This window comes from Grus americana, chromosome Z (genome assembly GCF_028858705.1).
Source record: "Grus americana isolate bGruAme1 chromosome Z, bGruAme1.mat, whole genome shotgun sequence".
NCBI classification, from domain to species: Eukaryota; Metazoa; Chordata; class Aves; order Gruiformes; family Gruidae; genus Grus; species Grus americana.
In genome coordinates this window covers 33,170,358-33,188,953 of record NC_072891.1, presented here as the reverse complement: position 1 = coordinate 33,188,953, position 18,596 = coordinate 33,170,358, and the positions used below count along the sequence as shown (strand labels likewise).

General features: G+C 36.1%; 1 protein-coding gene across 34 annotated transcripts in view; it reads left to right on the top strand.

Annotated features, from left to right (window-relative positions):
• PTPRD (protein tyrosine phosphatase receptor type D) overlaps window positions 1-18,596 on the top strand; it is a 1,257,748-nt gene that overhangs the window by 1,149,170 nt on the left and 89,982 nt on the right. For 15 of the 34 annotated variants that reach the window (XM_054809724.1, XM_054809742.1, XM_054809746.1 and 12 more), the window contains 6 exons: window positions 1,161-1,748; window positions 2,177-2,277; window positions 3,138-3,397; window positions 8,180-8,270; window positions 14,684-14,893; window positions 18,215-18,375. In XM_054809724.1, the coding sequence (XP_054665699.1) occupies window positions 1,161-1,748; window positions 2,177-2,277; window positions 3,138-3,397; window positions 8,180-8,270; window positions 14,684-14,893; window positions 18,215-18,375 (1,411 nt within the window). The remainder of the gene's footprint in view (window positions 1-1,160; window positions 1,749-2,176; window positions 2,278-3,137; window positions 3,398-8,179; window positions 8,271-14,683; window positions 14,894-18,214; window positions 18,376-18,596) is intronic. The other 19 variants (XM_054809747.1, XM_054809741.1, XM_054809740.1 and 16 more) reach the window with 3 other exon arrangements.

Genomic DNA, 18,596 nt, shown 5'->3' with positions numbered 1-18,596 from the left:
ATGGATATGCTTCATTATCAAATAATTGATTGTAATAAAACCAGATTATTTTAAAATATAAATATTAATGAAAACATAAATATATATGTATATAAATGAATATGAATAAATTAATAAAGAAAAATAAATATATAATTTAAAGAGAAACAGTAAATGAGAGCAATTGATATCATGACTCAAAAAATGTACACCATATAAGTTGTATAATGGGATTTCCTGCTTGATTAGCTAATTTAATGCTCTGATCAGGACTGATTGTCCTTACCACACTTACGACTTGAACTTCTCTGAAAGACAAATTATCAGTTTGGACCAATAGGACTGAATTTAAGATTTCAGTGTGTCTGGTGTGCAGGTTAAGAAGACCTTCCAATTTATTCTTCTTCAGAAGAAATCCAGTTCACGTGCACCAAGACCATGCTGGGAACTAAATCATATATGATAAGCCAGGACAATCAAGAAGTTAAATTAAAAACTGTGCTACTGCAGCAAGCTGAAACAGCCCATGCTGGAGGTGATTTCTGTGTGGAAAGTGGAATGATAGAGTTCTATCATATATGGTAATGATTACTGATGACAAGATTGGTCTGACTTCCCTTCTACCACAGTTTAATTATCAATGGCAAAAGTTATGTTAGACACAACTAGAAACTTGTAATTTCCTCATTATTATTATTGTTACTACTACTACTACTACTACTACTACTACTACTACTACTACTATCATTAATTATTTTTCCATTTACAGGAATGGCAGAAATGTGCCTTGGATTAAATTAATGAATACTTATGACAATACTCTTTTTTTGCAAGCAAGGATTTGTAAGTGAGACAGAACCATTCATAAGATGTCTGTTTGAAGTTTTACTTATTGACTTGTGTTTCTAAGTCCTGTGCCTCTGAATGTTCTCTGTATTTAGAAATAATGGTAAGGGAAGAAGACTACAAACAGTAAATGGCTCTACTATTGTAGTTCATTATACTGTATGACTAAATAGTGCAGGAGGCAGCGAGCCATTATTTCTTCCATAAGACAGTAATTTGTGGAACTAAGAGTGAGGGAACAGCAAATTTATCCCTATTCCTGCTAAAACTAGCCTGAAGAATTGTATGTGCAATTCTGTTTGTATTTATCATCTTCAAATAACATTGTGCTACAGTTCCAGGCAAACCTCGGCTTGTGATTAGCCACACACAGATGAACACGGCTCTTATTCAGTGGCACCCTCCTGTGGACACCTTTGGCCCGCTGCAGGGTTATCGCCTGAAGTTTGGTCGCAAAGACGTGGATACATTTACGACCATGGAGTTCTCAGAGAAGGAAGATCACTTCACAGCTACAGACATTCACAAAGGAGCTTCTTATGTCTTCAGGCTCTCAGCTAGAAATAAAGTGGGCTTTGGGGAGGAGATGGTTAAAGAGATTTCTGTTCCTGAAGAGGTACCCAGTGGATTTCCCCAAAACCTCCACTCGGAAAGCTCTACTTCTACATCAGTTCAATTAACTTGGCAGATGCCACTCTTGGCAGAGAGAAATGGCATTATCACCAAATATACCATCTTGTACAGAGATATCAATGTTGCTTACCAGCCAGTTGAACTCCCTGTTGTTCCTGCTGATACCACTATGACACTTTCTGGCTTAAAACCAGATACCACATATGATGTAAAAGTACGTGCCCACACAAGCAAAGGGCCTGGTCCCTATAGTCCAAGTGTCCAGTTCAGGACACTACCCGTGGATCAAGGTAGGATTTGTCTGCTTATGGCGTTGACCTTTAAAGGAGTATCGGTCTTTGGATATCAGTGTTTTTGAAGCTGTATATAAATCTGACCGGCCCATTCATAAAAATAGGTTCAACAAACAAAAAAGGTAAAGTATGTAAATCTTAATATGTTTTGGATGCCTTAGAATTCAGTTGTCCCTTGCCAAGCAAGTTCTGGCTAACATCTTCACAATTTTTTCAGGTAAGAAAAATGTACATGTTGGGTTGTCACTAGATAAGAGTGAGAATGAGTTAAAATGTGATATTTAAATATGAGCAAACAGGTAGGAGAATTGAATCCTTGTGGTTTTTGACCTAAATGGAAAGCTAATACTCCCAGGTAGCAGAGGAAATATGACAAGATCTAAACTCCAAGATGTTGTTTATATACATTGTTTCTTTTTTTCCAGCAGTGTTTGCAAAAAATTTTCATGTTAAAGCAGTAATGAAGACTTCTGTTTTGCTCTCTTGGGAAATTCCAGAAAATTACAATTCAGCCTTGCCTTTCAAAGTAAGTTACTTTCCGTTTGTAGAAGGGAAAATACAAAAACCAGAGGATGTCATTCACCTGGTCAAGTAGCTTACTGAACAAGTGGATTTCTTGATATTGGTGTATTTAAGAATGCAAACTAATCAGCAATATTGACCCAAGCTGTTAAATTCAGTCATGATGCAATATGCCACTGTTGGGCAGTATTTCTAAGTCAGGCTCATACTGGTTATTATGCATGGTATGAACAACTTGCTAATTTGTACTTCATTGCTACTATATTTTAGAGTAAACAGTGAAAGAAAAGAATAATTTTCTTTTTTTTTACTTGTTTTTGTAGCGACTGTAGCTGAACACCATTTTGGTTTTGTCTCCCCACAACATGTTTTTGCGTTATAACCCTTTTACTTCACTAACACATTAGCCAGGTAAAAAGACTCAATGTAACCTGCAGTCTGGCTGGCATTTCTTCTGCATCATTCTTCATCACTTGCGTCATCTCAGGCAGTGGCAAGTGAAGAGCAGTATTTTATGAACTAAAAGTGTTGCAAAAGCCTTTCTGAATAAGGAGTGTGAATGAAAAAGTCAAGGTACCTTTAACAAGTGATATAAATGCTGGGTTCAAGCAAAACTACTGAATTTGAGTAAATGAAACTGGATTTTAGGAGTGCTTACACTGCTTTAGATTAATGTAGTTCTTTTTTTCCCCTGAAAGTGAGAAGTTTAATTGCAGTAGTGAATTCAGTACTATCTTACAGCCTAAAATGCTCAGTAACTTTCATTTTAAATTTATAGCTAGGTTTATTCCTGTTAAGTATGACAATATTAGTTACGTTCTCTTGCTAACCAAAACCACCTTCAATTTATATATATGAACCTAGATCCTTTATGATGATGGGAAAATGGTGGTGGAGGTTGATGGACGTGCTACTCAAAAGCTGATCACAAACTTGAAGCCGGAGACATCATATTCATTTGTGCTGACAAACAGAGGGAATAGTGCTGGGGGTCTTCAGCACAGAGTGACAGCAAAGACTGCACCAGACGTGCTTCGCACCAAGCCAGTCTTCATTGGAAAGACCAACTTAGATGGCATGATAACTGTGGAACTTCCAGAAGTACCTTCAAATGAGAATATAAAGTGAGTGAATAAATGACATACCATTGTTTTTATCTCCAGAAGGAGGATTATTCTTACTGTTAATAAAATCTGGAGCTGTGGTGGACCAGGGCTTTATTCTTCATGATGGTACAGAGAGTACAGCACTCTGCAGTAGTATTTGGACTAATATTGAACTAATATTTGATGATACTTACTGGAAGGTGCTGTTGACCATCTTGAGGGGCAAGAGGCCTTGCAAAGGGATCTAGATAGATTGGAGCATTGGGCAATCATCAATGGCATGAAATTTAACCAGAACAAATGCCAGATTCTGTTATTAAGGTACTTGAATGTGTCCAGAGGAGGTCAACAAAGCTGATGAGAGGGCTGGAAGGCATGTGCTGTGAGGCACAGCTAAGGACTTCGGGCTTGTCTAGTTTGGAGAAAAGGAGGCTGAGGGGCAACCTCATGTCTCTCTGCAGCTTCCTGAAGAGGGGAATTGGGGAGGGAGGTCCTGAGCTCTTCTCCTGGGGATCCAGTGTCAGGATGCACAGGAATGCTTCAACACTGCATCAGGGGAAGTTCGGACTGGACATTAGGAAGCATTTCTTTACCAAGAGGGTGGTCAAACACTGGATCAGGCTTCCTAGAGAAGTGGTCAATGCCCCAAGCCTGTCAGTGTTTAAGAGGCATTTGGAAAATGCCCTTAGTAATGTGCTTTAACTTTTGGTCAGCCCTGAAGTGGTCAGGCAGTTGGGCCAGAGATCGTTGTGGGTCCCTTCCAGCTGGAACTATTCTATAAGTTTGTAACTTAGCCAGGTATGTAGGAGCGATTAAAATCTGCATGAAAATATGTCAAGGATTGTCCTTCAGTTTTTACTTGTTTCTCACAGTACTTTTGTGTTTCATCATTGATTTCAAATAGCAAACAGAGATTAAGCAAGCCAGGGGGTTTTTTGACAGTGTATTCTCTCAAGAAGAATGGATAACCTGCTACCTAATGGGTAGTTGCCCTGCAGCAGCACCTTGTACTCAGTACAAGTACTCAGACAGTCATTCCAGCATTATGTGAAGTTTTAAAGAATTGTTACTGCACTTACATTAATTCAGATGAATTAATTCTGATGGGTTTTTTAAAAAATAAAATCTCAGATCGTCTCTAATGGTTCCAGAAAGAAAACAGGAAATTATGCTGAAAAATTTGGCAGAAGAGTTTACTAGAGGTTACTTAGATTTGGAGGGGAAAGTTGCTGTGACGATTTAAACAGCAAAAATAGGACTAAAGAGCTGACAGCACATGGTCAGTAGGGATTAGAAAGGTTAGACAGTAGAGATTTGCCAAGAAAACATGAAACATGGTACAATCAATAAGTGTTACTGCTCTGCTTATAGTGAATCTTGTTGGTCTATAAGGTTCCCGTGTGTAATGTAAAGGAAATGGGGAAGAAAATGAGCAAGTCATTAAATATTGTTGGGGATTCAGCTTGTCTTCTCCCTGGTGGATTTTTACTGACAGCGTTGTAGAAAGCTGCTCCCCTTTTTCATTACTGATTGAGGATTTTGACGCAGGTGAGGTCAAGAAAGAAATGACTTTGAGACATTAAAAGGATGAAAAACTGAAAAATGCAGCTATTATTATTAGATTGAGTAAGATGCAGTCAGTAACAAATGCAGCTAAGGAAGACTGAAGATGGAATGAGTCAAAAAAGATTTATGAGGCAGAGCATTCACAGAGAAAAAAAGGTGCAGGGTAGCTGGTCAAACAATAGCAGAAGATGGTAGTGGAAAATGAGCTGATGCTTTTCCTTTCATGTAGGGTAAAAGATGAAAGTTGCTAAGTGACATCAGGAAAGGTACATTAAACCTATGGGGCCCAACTGTCAATTTTGCAAATAATGTACCTACTCCTTCTATATCTATTTCCTAAGGAGATGTGATCAGGCTTGAGACAGCAAAACAAAACAATAGGAAAAATATTGACTTGGCCCTTGAAAGCGGGCATACCAAAGCAACTACATCCTGAACAGGAAAAAGCTTACCTGATGCTTGCTAGAATAAGTAAGATTATTGCATCTATTGTAAGGGAAGAACAATTTTGTGTAATAGTTCTGTTGACATTATTACATCTGCTGTTCCTCTGTGGGTACATTATATGCTCATAATTGTCTCTATCTTACTATGAAGTACTATACACTGAGAATATTTCAATAATGCTAATTACACAGAAGGTGAAACGGTTAATGATTTGCTCTAATGAATTATAGGTAAATACAAATGGGATTGAGGGTAATGTTATAAGAGCCTTTGTAATTTATTAAAGATGGTAGAAGTAATTTTCATTATTTAAGTGTTTGATGGTGATAGAGCATAGAAATTGGAGCAGAGCTCACCTTATGCTAGGTAAAATGGATCTCTTCTGCTGGCATCATCTCAAGTGCACAATTTCTTTATTTTCCTGTAGTATTATGGGCTAACTCAAAGCAATTTTTATGTGTAAAAGCCAGTTCATGTTTCTCTGAATCTCTTCTGTCTTTGCAAAGTCTTAGGTAAAAACAAGAGTTTTATGGAAGACTTTGGTCTTTGTAATACTTAGTAGTTCAAGCAATACCCAAACAAATTCTCCATTTTATTCCCCTTTCCCCCCCAAAAAACCCAGCAACCAAACTCAAAACAAACAAGCAAATAATAAAGCAAATAGTAAAACAAGTTTTCCAAGAGGTGCTGCATTTTCTGAAATTAGCTAGAAATAACAGAACTTTGTTGTCCTTTATGTTTTGCAGCACTTTATGTGAACAGTTTCATTTTTCTACTTGCTGTTAATGTACTTGTGCTTTCAGCTTTAAAATACTCTGTATGTGCTGAAAGTCTTAGTGGATGATCAAAGTTATGAGTGGGAGGCATGCATGAAGAAAGTGTGAAAGAGTGTGAAAGTAACATTTACATGCTGGTTTTTCCTTGATTGCAAAAAAAGTATGAACACTCTGTTAGCTTAAAAAAGAGAAGAAGAAAAAAGGATAAATAAGAGACTGCTGTGCAGTTCATCCAGCAGATGTATCTTCGATGTCTGAAAGACATATAGGGGCCAATTCTCTATTGCTTTTTGCCTTGATTCTGAGGCATCTGATAAAGAAAAGGTCGGCAGGCTGTAGTTATTTTATACATGGATAAATCAGCATTCACTAGGATTTGTTACTCATGTAACCGAAGAATTTTTAAAATACATACTCAGGTTTAAAATCTGAGTTCAACCAGCCTTATGAGTTTTGAATAAGAACATCAGTGTAAAAGATGATTTATCATGTTGTTACTATAAGTATGTGTGCTGCAGATTTTATTTAAATACTGGAATACAGCAAGTGAGCAGCAGTTAAAAATCTGTGGCCAACATGTCTATTTTCCAGCACCTCCTGTTGGAGCTCAGCATTTCCACAAAGGAATTTCTCCAATTTCTTAAACCAAGTATTAATAAATATGTGCATTTACTGCAGTAGTTAAAAATCGAAAGTTTTGTTACTTTTGTCTTATGGGAAGGAGTTTTAATTAAGAAGAGACCATTAAAATGAACCAATTTCATGCACTGGTGTGGAAGAAAGACACTTTATATTGGTTTAGACTGTGATAATTTCTGATCAACTGTAAGGCAAGTCCTTTTCTGCAGATGCTCTTTCATTAATTACTTAAGGTTGTTCAGCTGCATTGCATGAGTAAAACGAATAGTCAGTGCTGCAGAAGGTTGAATAGGCTGTAAAAAATGGCAGACTGGAAGAGAAGAAGATGGGTCATGAGACACTAAAATTGTCTTCCGTAGTGAAGAGTCAGAGACACCTTGTTAATAAGCTCTGTTGTTACTGGAAATAAAGGAGAGCAGCTTATTTCCCTCTCCTCTGAGATGGAGAGTGCTTGACTTTTTGACGAGTGTGTTTATCAAGAAGATGTATATTATAGCATCCTGGATGTCCTGCTGTTGTGATTCTACTGCTTTTTTCCTCACACTAATGTGAAATTATGGATCTGCCTGACACGTATCCAGGCTATGTGAAGGAAGCAAGGGAAATGCCATATCTCTATTATACTAAAAAATATAATTTACTTGTCTCCATGGGGGGAGGAGGAAGGTATTTTCAGGAAAATGCTTCTGAGGAAAACTGATATATGTCATTTGCAAATCCTAGCTGTAAAGAGAGCATACATCAAGCTCTCTTGTCTATGACTGAACAGAATACTTAAGCAGATAAAGCTGATGGTGATTGATACTCAAAAGTGAAGAGCATGTGGGTGGAATGTATGCTGTGTTCTTCTTTATTTTCTGTTTATAATACTATTGGCATCAACAAACACATTATGTTAACCTACTATTCTGATTATACATGAAAATGGGAGAAGATGGGGTGATAACTGAGATTTGAATCTATGGTAATATGTTTCAATTTAGGGGTTTGGGGATTTTTGATGTGTGTGTGGTGTGATGGTGGCAGGGCACAAGTATCCCATGGGTCTTCTATTTCAAATTATATAATAAACTGCTGTCAAACGTGCAGGCATTTTAGAACATTGTAATTAAAGTTTCTTATGCATATTTATATGTTTACATGAAAAGGCAGGTAATTAGTGCCATTTGTTTGTCAAATGTTTTACACTGGATGTGGTTTCAAGAGTGAGAATCTTTACAGCTATGTTTGGAAGGCTGCAGTGGCATAATTATGTGCAAAAGTTTGCTCTCAACATACCACTGTTCTCTTAAGTTCCTCTGAACAGACAGCTGCATCAATTTATCTACTCCTTTTCCTCAACTTCACTTCTATCCAACTATTTCCTTTACAGAGGTTATTACATAGTTATTGTGCCTTTGAAGAGGTCTCGTGGAAAGTTTATCAAACCATGGGAGAGTCCAGATGAAATGGAACTAGATGAGGTACTGCATGTTTTTGTTGTCATCTTCTCCTTTATTAAAGAAACAATCTTATTAGTGGTATGTGATTAACTCACCAGTTTCAGAAGTTTTGGTTGTCAGGGTATTTTATATTTATATTTGAATTAGCCTGTGGGGACTGAAACAAAAGTTCAAATTACTTAAATTAGAAGACAATAAAGACATTAAGTTGCAATAAAGCACACAAAGTGTCTGATCTTTGTTGGCATTAATATTTTATTCTTTTCCTATTGTAAAGCATAATGCAAAAGTGCAGGAGGTGAAATGAGTTGTCAGCAAAAGCTTAATCACTAATGATATGAACTCTAATAAAGGTCTAGTTCATTAATGGGGTGTTTGCTAAGCCTGTAACAAATGCTAAATTGCAATTTGCACCGCGATTTAACATTTGACCTTCTTGTGGTTTTTTTCACCTGATTCTCACATACTGTAATGCTTCTGATTAGAAAACTTTTACAGTAGTCTCCATTCTACTGACAGTTTGTGCTCAGAAATAAATAAATGAAGTAGGAAGGAGCAATATTGTGTCAACATTTGACACTATAAATGACATTAACCCAAAGAGTGGAAGTACTTTCATTTTAAGCAATAAGCCCAATAATACTAGAAATCAATTCATTATGTTATTGATATAATAATAATTCCAGAAAGTATAGTGTCAGCATTCAGTCGTGTCTTCTGTTTTACTGAAGGACAATATAACTCATGCAAACTTGTCTTTCTTCTTTCAATCCATAATTTTTGAATAATATTATTAGCTCTTTTGAGAGCTCCGTATGAAAGTCCTGTACAAAAGACAGGTGGTGGTGTTATTGTTGTTGTATCTGGCTAGGATTTTAGATCCCATTCAGATGCTATGGTAATTTGTACATGTAATATCTCTGCAATTCAAAGACCAGAGGTCAAAGTCAGTTTCTTTACTCCTGATTTCATGATGATTTTGACTGGATCCTGTCTATTTTTCCATTTTCTTTTGGTGGATTCAAGAGTTTTATGTTACAGAGATGCTTCACCATATGCTTCCCCATAATACAATCATTGGGAAGTAATGATCATCTGTGAGCAATCACAAGGCTTTTTTTTCCCTCTTCCCATTGACAAAATTGATATCAAATTCAATGTTTGCACCAAAATGTAAGGAAAATAAAGATCTTCACCAAACTAACCCTGCTGTAGAAAGCTTTCAAAATATAAGCAGAGGTCTTTCAGTCTTTCGTCTGATCAGAAAAGGCAAAGAAGAATATGTACAGCAACAGGAGAATCCTTAATCAGAAGATTAAAAACAACTGTCCAAAGGAAGGCATGGTTTTCGTTACTGCTGATTGATTGATTGAAGCCTGTGTTTCCTCTTGACCAGTTTCATTTATGTGATCATCTCATTTGATTCAATTGCAGCAATGACTTGCTTTGATCTATTAACTTCTTTCCTTTAAAAGAACTTGGATTGTAAATGCCATCAGCTCATGATCGTAGTCCTAGGTGACATCAAATACGGTTAAACAGTAAAACACTGACAGCAAGATCCATACAGTGATGGAAAACTGATTTTGTATTACCACCCACTTTTAATATTGAAAGACTGCAGTCACATTTCGCAGCATTAACAGATTAAAGGATAGGTGCCAGATGACATTGAACTTTTTGGCAATTAAATTCTATGGATCCTGCTGATTCCCATAACAAAGGGTCATTTTAATCATCCTGCAAGTTGTGGTGCATTAATCTGTGTAACAGATTGATAAAGAGCCTTTATTAATTCAGAAATATTTGGGTCAGGATGGGTTGTTTCCCACTTCTGCTGATATAATAGAGACCACATTGTGGAATTAATGGTGGAAGAAATAAGATATGCATTGACTGGAAAATGAAAATTATTTCTGATAAAGAACTAAAATCCTTGATGTATCTTCTACAATTGTCACCAATACATATAGTAAGTAATGAGTATGGAAAAAATCAAAAGCAGGCAGCAACTGTTTTTTGTGCTAACTGAAACCAACTTCTATTACTTAGAAGACTGTTTTAATTCCAACTTTAGAAAATATATGCATATTGTTATTAGATGTACTATGCCTGACAAACATGTGAAAGTAGTGGCAAAAAACTAACAAAAACTAACCAAACTATTATCTGAGCAGATAGTTCCTGATGGTCAAGTAAAGATACTTGTACATATCTTCTTTTAGTACAATATCAGATATCTGGCTAGTATAAGAAAGAGCTGGGCAATAGATTTCCCAAAGAAGTATGTTCCAAATACTTTACTTTGATTCTCAGAAGAAAGTATTTGCTGAAAACACTGTTCTGGAGTGTTAACTACAGTACCTAACTGAAGTCCGAAAGACTTTCCAGCCTTATCTTGCTGGTTCCTTGACTCTCAGTCCTTAAAGAAACAGAGAGAGATACAGAATCTTAAAAGAGCAGACAATGGAGTAGATGCTGTGTATCTGAAAATAATAGCTATTAGAGATACAATCCTTTTTTATTAACTCAAAATCTCATTTTATTTTGAATATCATGAGATCTAGTGACTTTAAATAGGTATGTCATGCAAACAGGTGGAATATAAACAAAATATTATGATTCGCAGTATTATCCAGTAGGATTACTTTAGATTTGTAAGCAATAAAACCTGAATAATAGCCTGCATGTTAAGTCTTAAATCAATTCAGTAATTGTATTGAAATCCTGGTATAAAGTACAACATGAGATATGTGTGCAAGTAATGATATTTGGCAACAGCTCCACTTGTATGTGAAACGTGAATGAAGCCAGAGGTTCACCTGCAGTCTATTCAGTCATGTTTAATCAATGTCACAGACAAAATTTTTATCTACACTCAAACACACCTAAGTTTAGCTGGCCTTATGTGATGCATAACCACCTTTGAAAAAATCAAACGCATTTTGTTTCACTGAGGCTAATTAACTTTTAGCATTCGTAGCCAAAACTCAAGTTTCTGATCACTTCACCCACTGTAATACAGTACTTCAGCATTGCTATCTGTTAAATATATGCATTTTATGTTACTAAATCAAATGCAAGAAATAATTACGATGAAACTTTTTTCTTCCCCTTTCAATCTCAGTCTAATTGTGATTGCAGTACTCTTGCAGTATTTTGACATTTTTTTATGAGTTATTTAAAATCTGAATTGTAAATATGGTGTAATCTGGTTGATAAGGAATTTATTTGAGGTAGTCACACAGATAACTTTAAATTCCAGTGGAAACTGTACTCCTAAATGAAATTATCAGTTATCTTCAGGGATGGCTTGAGCCACATACATCTCCTTAATACTACAGTACTTACAGGTCTTGACTTCCAGTTAGTATACATACCACATTGCTATTACCTGAATACCTATCCTTGTGTTTTGGCGGACTTCAGGATAGTCAGTGCTGAACCCTCCACATAGCTGTTACTTTCTTTATAAAGGATGGCTTCATATAGATACAAACTTTTCACAGAGTGCTTCCCTCAGCACATCTTATAAGGGCTGAAGCAACCTGGACAAACTTTGATTAGTCTCTACCTCATGTTCTGCCCCTGCTAAATCTACCCAGAGCATAGGAAGATACCAACAGATATGAGAGTCGCCTTCAATAAAGCAACCAAATAGAAATCTTCTTAATATTGCAGTTCTTTACTGCCCTCATTTTTATACCATGCAAATTTACTGTAGCAGCTCATTAAACTGTTTAGGAAGAATGAAAGAGAAATGTGGACTGCTGATTGTAATAGAGTTCTTATGTAATGAATAATGATTTCTCGTCTCAAATTATGGCCAGTTCTTTTTTGCTCAGAGGATCTATCGTGATATACCAGTTTTTGTGTTGGAGCATGGAAATTGATAGAGTTAAATGAATGTAAAATCTTTACAGCAGAGAACAGACTCAGCGTTAGAGCTGGAAAACAGTTAACTATGTAGATCTTTGAAGGGCTAACATCCAAATACCCTCAATGCTAAGGAAGTTTGGATCTAAGTGGTACAGTTGCTTGCATGTCCATCTGTAGCTTGTATTTGAAGTATGTACTTCAATGAGAAGAGATGTTAAACTAATCAGTATTAAAAGTTTCTATCTCATTAGCAGAGTGAATAGTAGATTGGTTTACATGCATCAGAATTGTTAATTGTGTAATTGCAACATACAAGATCCCATGTGGGGAAGGCAAGATGTGCTAGCTAAGCTGAAGCCTAACACCGAAGAAGAGGCTGAAGCAAGAGCGAGCTTTCCTGACTAAACATGTTCTTTAAGATGAAATTATATAGTGAAGATTAGATTTTAATCTCTTTTTTAATTGATCTCTATTTAGATTGGGAGATTTGTCTCCTCCTCCTAACAAAGAAGTTTGTGCTAATCTATTGTATTAGCACTGTTTGTGTGCTGAAAAGCCTAAAACAACTGTGCGACCTTGGAAGAATTTATGATTGCACTGAGACTACAGGACATTGAATAAGTTTCATAAGTGAAAAATTACAGAACCCTAGAGAGGCCTTAGAAGTCATCACTTATCACCCAGGAAAAGCTCAGGCTCCTTCTAATCAAATCAGATTAATATTTGTTGAATGCCACTAAATCTAAAGTAATAAAAGATATTGAATAAGCATTTGTCTGATTTAATAAGTAATTTATTGATTATACCAGCTGATTATACCAGCTAAGCTTAAGTTCCTTCATTAGTTAATCTATGTTTTACAAGTTTCAGCCTAGCATCTAATCTTATAGTAAATGTGTTGATGTAAATTTTAGCTTTGTTCATCAGAAGAAATATTTTATGAAACAAGGTAAAGTAACATTTTGAAAGTCAGATTAGGCAGTTAAAATCTGAAGTGTGGGTTGTGTATGATAGGGTGTTAGATAATATTTGGTCATCTAGCAGTAGAAAAGTTGTCATAGGATTCATAGGTCCTGTTATTGATTTCTATCACCGGTCTATTGTGTAGTGATGTACAAACCATGAAGAACATAACTTTCGGTGCTTTTGAACAAATAAAATGTCATTCAATTTCAGTGGGATGGAAGATATGTTTACAAATCACTCCTATAAACTCTTCTGCACTTTATTTACTATTTGTGAAGTACATTGGAAAGCACTCTTTTCCCTGAGATGTTCAGGAATTTAATATTGCCAGAGGGCTTGGTAGTCCTCAGGTTAGAAAGGGGGGGGGAACAACAGCTATTCATACCTACTTAGTATTGAGTAGTTTGTATTTCAGAGTTACCAGAAAAAGTTAGAAATACTTAATATAATTTCATTTTCAAAAATTTGGATTTTTTCAATTTTTTATTTTTAATCCTGTTTTTTAAAATAATTACATATATGACTCACTAAGGTTTTTTGTATCAAACAGGAGATAAGAAAGTACCTTGCTTATCCATAGGGAGGGAGAGAATATTTTTCATTAAGTGATTGTCCCTTTGTATGCGGCACTGGTGATGCCATACCTCAAATAGCGTGTTCAGTTTTGGGCTCCTCACTACAAGAAGGATATTGAGGTGCTCGAGCGTGTCCAAAGAAGGGCAACGAAGCTGGTGAAGGGTCTAGAGCACAAGTCTTATGAGGAGCGGTTGAGGGAACTGGGGTTGTTCGGCCTGGAGAAGAGGAGGCTGAGGGGAGACCTTATCACTCTCTACAACTACCTGAAAGGAGATTGTAGCCAGCGGGGTGTTGGGCTCTTCTCCCAAATAACAAGTGATAGAACAAGAGGAAATGGCCTCAAGTTGTGCCAGGGGAGTTTTACATTGGATATTAGGAAAAATTTCTTCACTGAAAGGGTTAATCAGGCATTGGAACAGGCAGCCCAGGGAAGTGGTTGAGTCACCATCCCTGGAGGTATTTAAAAGACGTATAGATGTGGTGTTTAGGGACATGGTTTAGTGGTTGGACTTGGCAGTGTTAGGTTAATGGTTGGGCTTGGTGATCGTAAAGGGCTTTTCCAGCCTAAATGTTTCTATGATTCTGTTCTATGACTGACTTCATACACATATATATAAACCCATACACATATATATGACGTGTAATATGATGTGTTTGTATATATGTTCTCAGAGAAGCTATATTGCTTTATTAGCAGGGTTTTTTTTTTCCCCCAGAGACAACAATATCAGACACTGAAAACTGATCTAATTGTTTTATGTTTGTAGTCTGTGCAGTGGAATTGCTACCTAGTGTCTTATCTTAACAAGGATGACAAGAAATTGGAAGATTTTGCAAGAACTGATTTAGTGATACTGATATGCCCCATGAAATGTGGATATATTGTATTTTTGTAGTTCCTGGTCATGCATTAAATTTTCTCATTACATTGTCAATAAGTTACATTAAAATTGTGTACTGTTATCTTTCTGTTCTTGCTTTCTCTCTCTCTTTCCCCTCCCTTCATTCTAAAGCTGCTTAAGGAGATAGCTAGGAAACGAAGAAGCGTTCGTCTTGGGAGGGAAGTTGAATTAAAGCCATATATTGCAGCTCACTTTGAAGTTCTTCCTACGGAGTTCACATTGGGAGATAAAAAGCATTATGGTGGCTTTGAGAATAAGCAGTTGCAGAGTGGTCAAGAATATGTCTTCTTTGTGTTGGCTGTAATGGAGCACTCAGAATCTGTAAGTTAAATAATATTTTTCCATCCCAGAATTACCTTTCCTTAATCATGAAAACATTTTTTCAATGCTTATTCCACTACTCAAAAGCTAGGATTTTTACAATATATGTCAGATCATCTCTAAAAAGAGTGTTTCCTTGCTTAGTTCCAATTAATTTCTTGAACCTAGCTATTTTGCTTGCATCTTTATGTGTTACTTCTGTGTATAACTGAAACCTAAGGATCACCTTTTATTACCTGTGTTGTGATCCTTCACAAATTACATGCTCTGCTATTTGAGATCATTAGCACAGGTTCTGAGGCATGAATTTTATAGCAGCATCTTTCTCAATGTATTAAAAAAGAGTTCCTCTCTTGCCTTAACACTACCATTAAATAGTAGTGTTAATATACAGAATTCTTGGAAAGATCCGTTGAATCGGAGACGTGCATAGCTAACCTCTTTAGTTACAGTCTTTCCCAAACAGTTTTATCAGTGAATTATTAGAAAGTTAGCAAATAATTCAGTAATAAGGAAAATTCCTAAGGTGAGCTAAATAATGAACTGTCATTACTCTTTATGTAATTCATCTTGTAGTTATGTTCCTGTATGCTTGAGTTAATCTATGGCATGTAATATAGTAAAAAAAAAAAAAAAAAAAAAGGACAGAAATAGGACTGTTGAAAGAAGTTCCAATACACATTTTAACACATAGTGTGTGATATGGTATCTTTCTAATTGGTACCTAAACCTAACAGGTACATTTTCTGGCTCAACTGCTTGTAACTACTACATCAGTAATCTGAATTCTAGTCAAATGCTTCCAGTGTGTAACCTTACAATTGCTTTCTTGATGTCAACAGAATTTCCCTACTTAAACACAATGAGGACGTAGTTTCAATTTGAGTACTTTTGGATACATAGCTTCATTTGAAAATAAAATAAATGCCTCTTAGAAGCTCTGATATAAATAAAAAGTTCCCCTTTCACTTTTTGACAGTGGCTGCATAGACAGAGAATTCTAAAGGCATTACATGCAAACAGTTCAAACTGGGGAAAGTAGACAGCTTTTGGCTATAAAGTTAGATGGCCAAAAATCTGTGCGTCAGAAATTACCTGTATTAAAACTGATCTCTTTAATACAAAGTACTGTTTTTCATTTATTTTTCAATATTAATTAAGGCATTGGTCATTTCATATAACCCTAAAGTTATCTGTTAGAGAAAAATCAGAATGAAAAATCAGGAATAAATAGGGTTGTGTATTTACAGCTGAAAAGGCTGATACAGCAAAACATCCAGAGCCTACTGTTGAAGATTTCAAAAGGCATTATTAAATTTACAATATGGACAATATCTGGTTTAGCATGCCATCTGAAACATCTATGGGATTAAGTAGCATAAGGCTGTCACAGAGAGCGAAGAGTTTGTAAGGGTGGGTGAGCTTCAACTCCCAGTGCTCCAGTGTACCTGCTCTCAATATAGCTGGGTTTCTTCTAGGACTACAGATCCTACTAGTGTATGCGTTGTAACTTGGCGAGGGATGTTTTTCACGATATTCAAAACACTTTTTACATAAGGTTTCTCCTTCAGAGAACACAAAATTTCTCTGTTGATTGGGAGAATGGAGAACTTGCTTTACAAGAGGGCATGGGGATGTCTTAATTTGTTTAATGTAGTAAAATGGAAGCTGAAAGAAGTTATGATGATTACAGTCTATAAACAAGTTAAGCATGTTATCAAGAGGAAAGAAAAAAATAATAGATAAATTTTGCAAACTAATAAATTAGTTTAAATTAGTCATTAATACAGATAGGCTGAAAATTAAAAGCAAAACCATATTTATTGGAGTACAGGTAGTAAGTACTCATCCTGTTATCCTTCAGTATCCCTCTGTATCCCTCTCCGGGCATTTTTTCTGCCTCCTCCAAAGGAAGAGGCTAAGCATAGAGAGTTTCTTACTGTAGCAACGTACTTTTTTTTTTGATCTTTTGAGAATACTGAAGCTGGGAAAAAACCCTCAGTCAGCTCAGGTGTTCCAGGAATAGAACATGGAGAGTGCCTAGTTTCTAAACAGTAATCATAGACTTTTAAAATGTTTCGTGCCAGGTTTAGTAAAGGAGCATAACTTAAGTGAATGTCATTGACATGGGTACTAGCTCAGTACCAGCTAGTGTAAATGCGTCAGCTTTGCCAGTCTCTAACCTTAAACCCAGACACTGTCATAGCCCAAAGCCCAAAACAAGGCCAAATGAAGTGTAAAAAAACATGTCTCCTTTGATAACACTTGTCCTGGCTTAGGGTATCTTTCAGAATACAGTGCAAACTTGGTAAGTGAAAACTAATGTCTTCTCCTGGTTATCTTATGCTATCTTAGTTGGCATTCCTGATCTACTACTGAATCAAGTTTTTAAGTCCTTTGCAAGAGCTGTAGTTCAAATAATAGTTTAATGCTGGTGAAGGCACTCCAGTAAAGACAAGAAATAAGTACAAACCATTCTCCACTTCTGACTTTACTGTAGCTCAGAGTTCTTTACATGATCCAGTTTTAGAAGGCTGGCTCCTCAGCCTCTCTTGCATGTAATTTTAACTCTGCACTCAGTCATAGATCAGACATCTCAGGTCAGAGCAGAATAAAAATAAGTTATTATTTTCTTATCACAGGTCTTATCGTAGGCCAGCAGGCTTTACACTATCCAGCAGGGCAAAGATTTTCATCGTCTTCTGTTGGTTCACAATTCTAGTTCCGTCCCTAAGAAAGACTTTGATTATTTAGCTTCCCTTCATATTCTACAGTGGCTTCCCTTGTTTTTCAGTGTTAAATTCGAGTTGTCTTCATCTTCTGTAAGAACACTCTGTCTACTAGACAGTTTTTGACTGATCAAAATCCACCATTCTATTGCCATAGAACCCTTTTCTAGGAACCTCCTACATTCAGTCCCCTTTATTTTTACCAATAGTATTCTCATTCTTTCAGAAGTATTAGTGTTAAGCCAGTATGAAACTAAAACAAAACCCAAAAAGGAGTAACTTATGGGTTATATTCCTCAGTTTCCTAATACTTCATTTTCTCATTCTCTGGTTAAGTTGCAAAGTGTTCTGTGAAGGACTGTGTTACGTCGTCTGCAGATCGCTGCTAATATGTGGAATACAAAATAAAGATAGTAATAACACACTGTTCAGTTTGCAAGTTTATATACTGCCTGACTTGAAGAAAAATAGCATTTTCACATTGCTACGTTCATTGCATCATTATCATGTATAGATTTATTTTTGATCTCAGATAGTTAATAATTTAAATGCACTCCTTCATCATTAAGTGAGGTTTATTTTATTTCTATAGACCATGTATGCAACCAGCCCATATTCTGATCCTGTTGTGTCGATGGATCTTGATCCCCAACCAATTACAGATGAAGAAGAAGGCTTGATTTGGGTTGTTGGACCTGTTCTTGCAGTGGTGTTTATCATCTGTATTGTCATTGCTATACTTCTTTATAAAAGGTAAGATTACCTTTTAGTTTTCTTACCAGGTGTGTAACTTTCTGATATATTGACCATTTTATAACACTATCCCACACTATATTTTCTGTACTGCAGTAGTAACTGTCATTGCTTTGGGATATTTCTGTATTTATTAATGGTTTCCAGAACACTGCAGAAATTTTAGTAGATTGACTGAAAGTTTCCAATAATTACAGGTATGTGAGTACATTTTTGTGCTG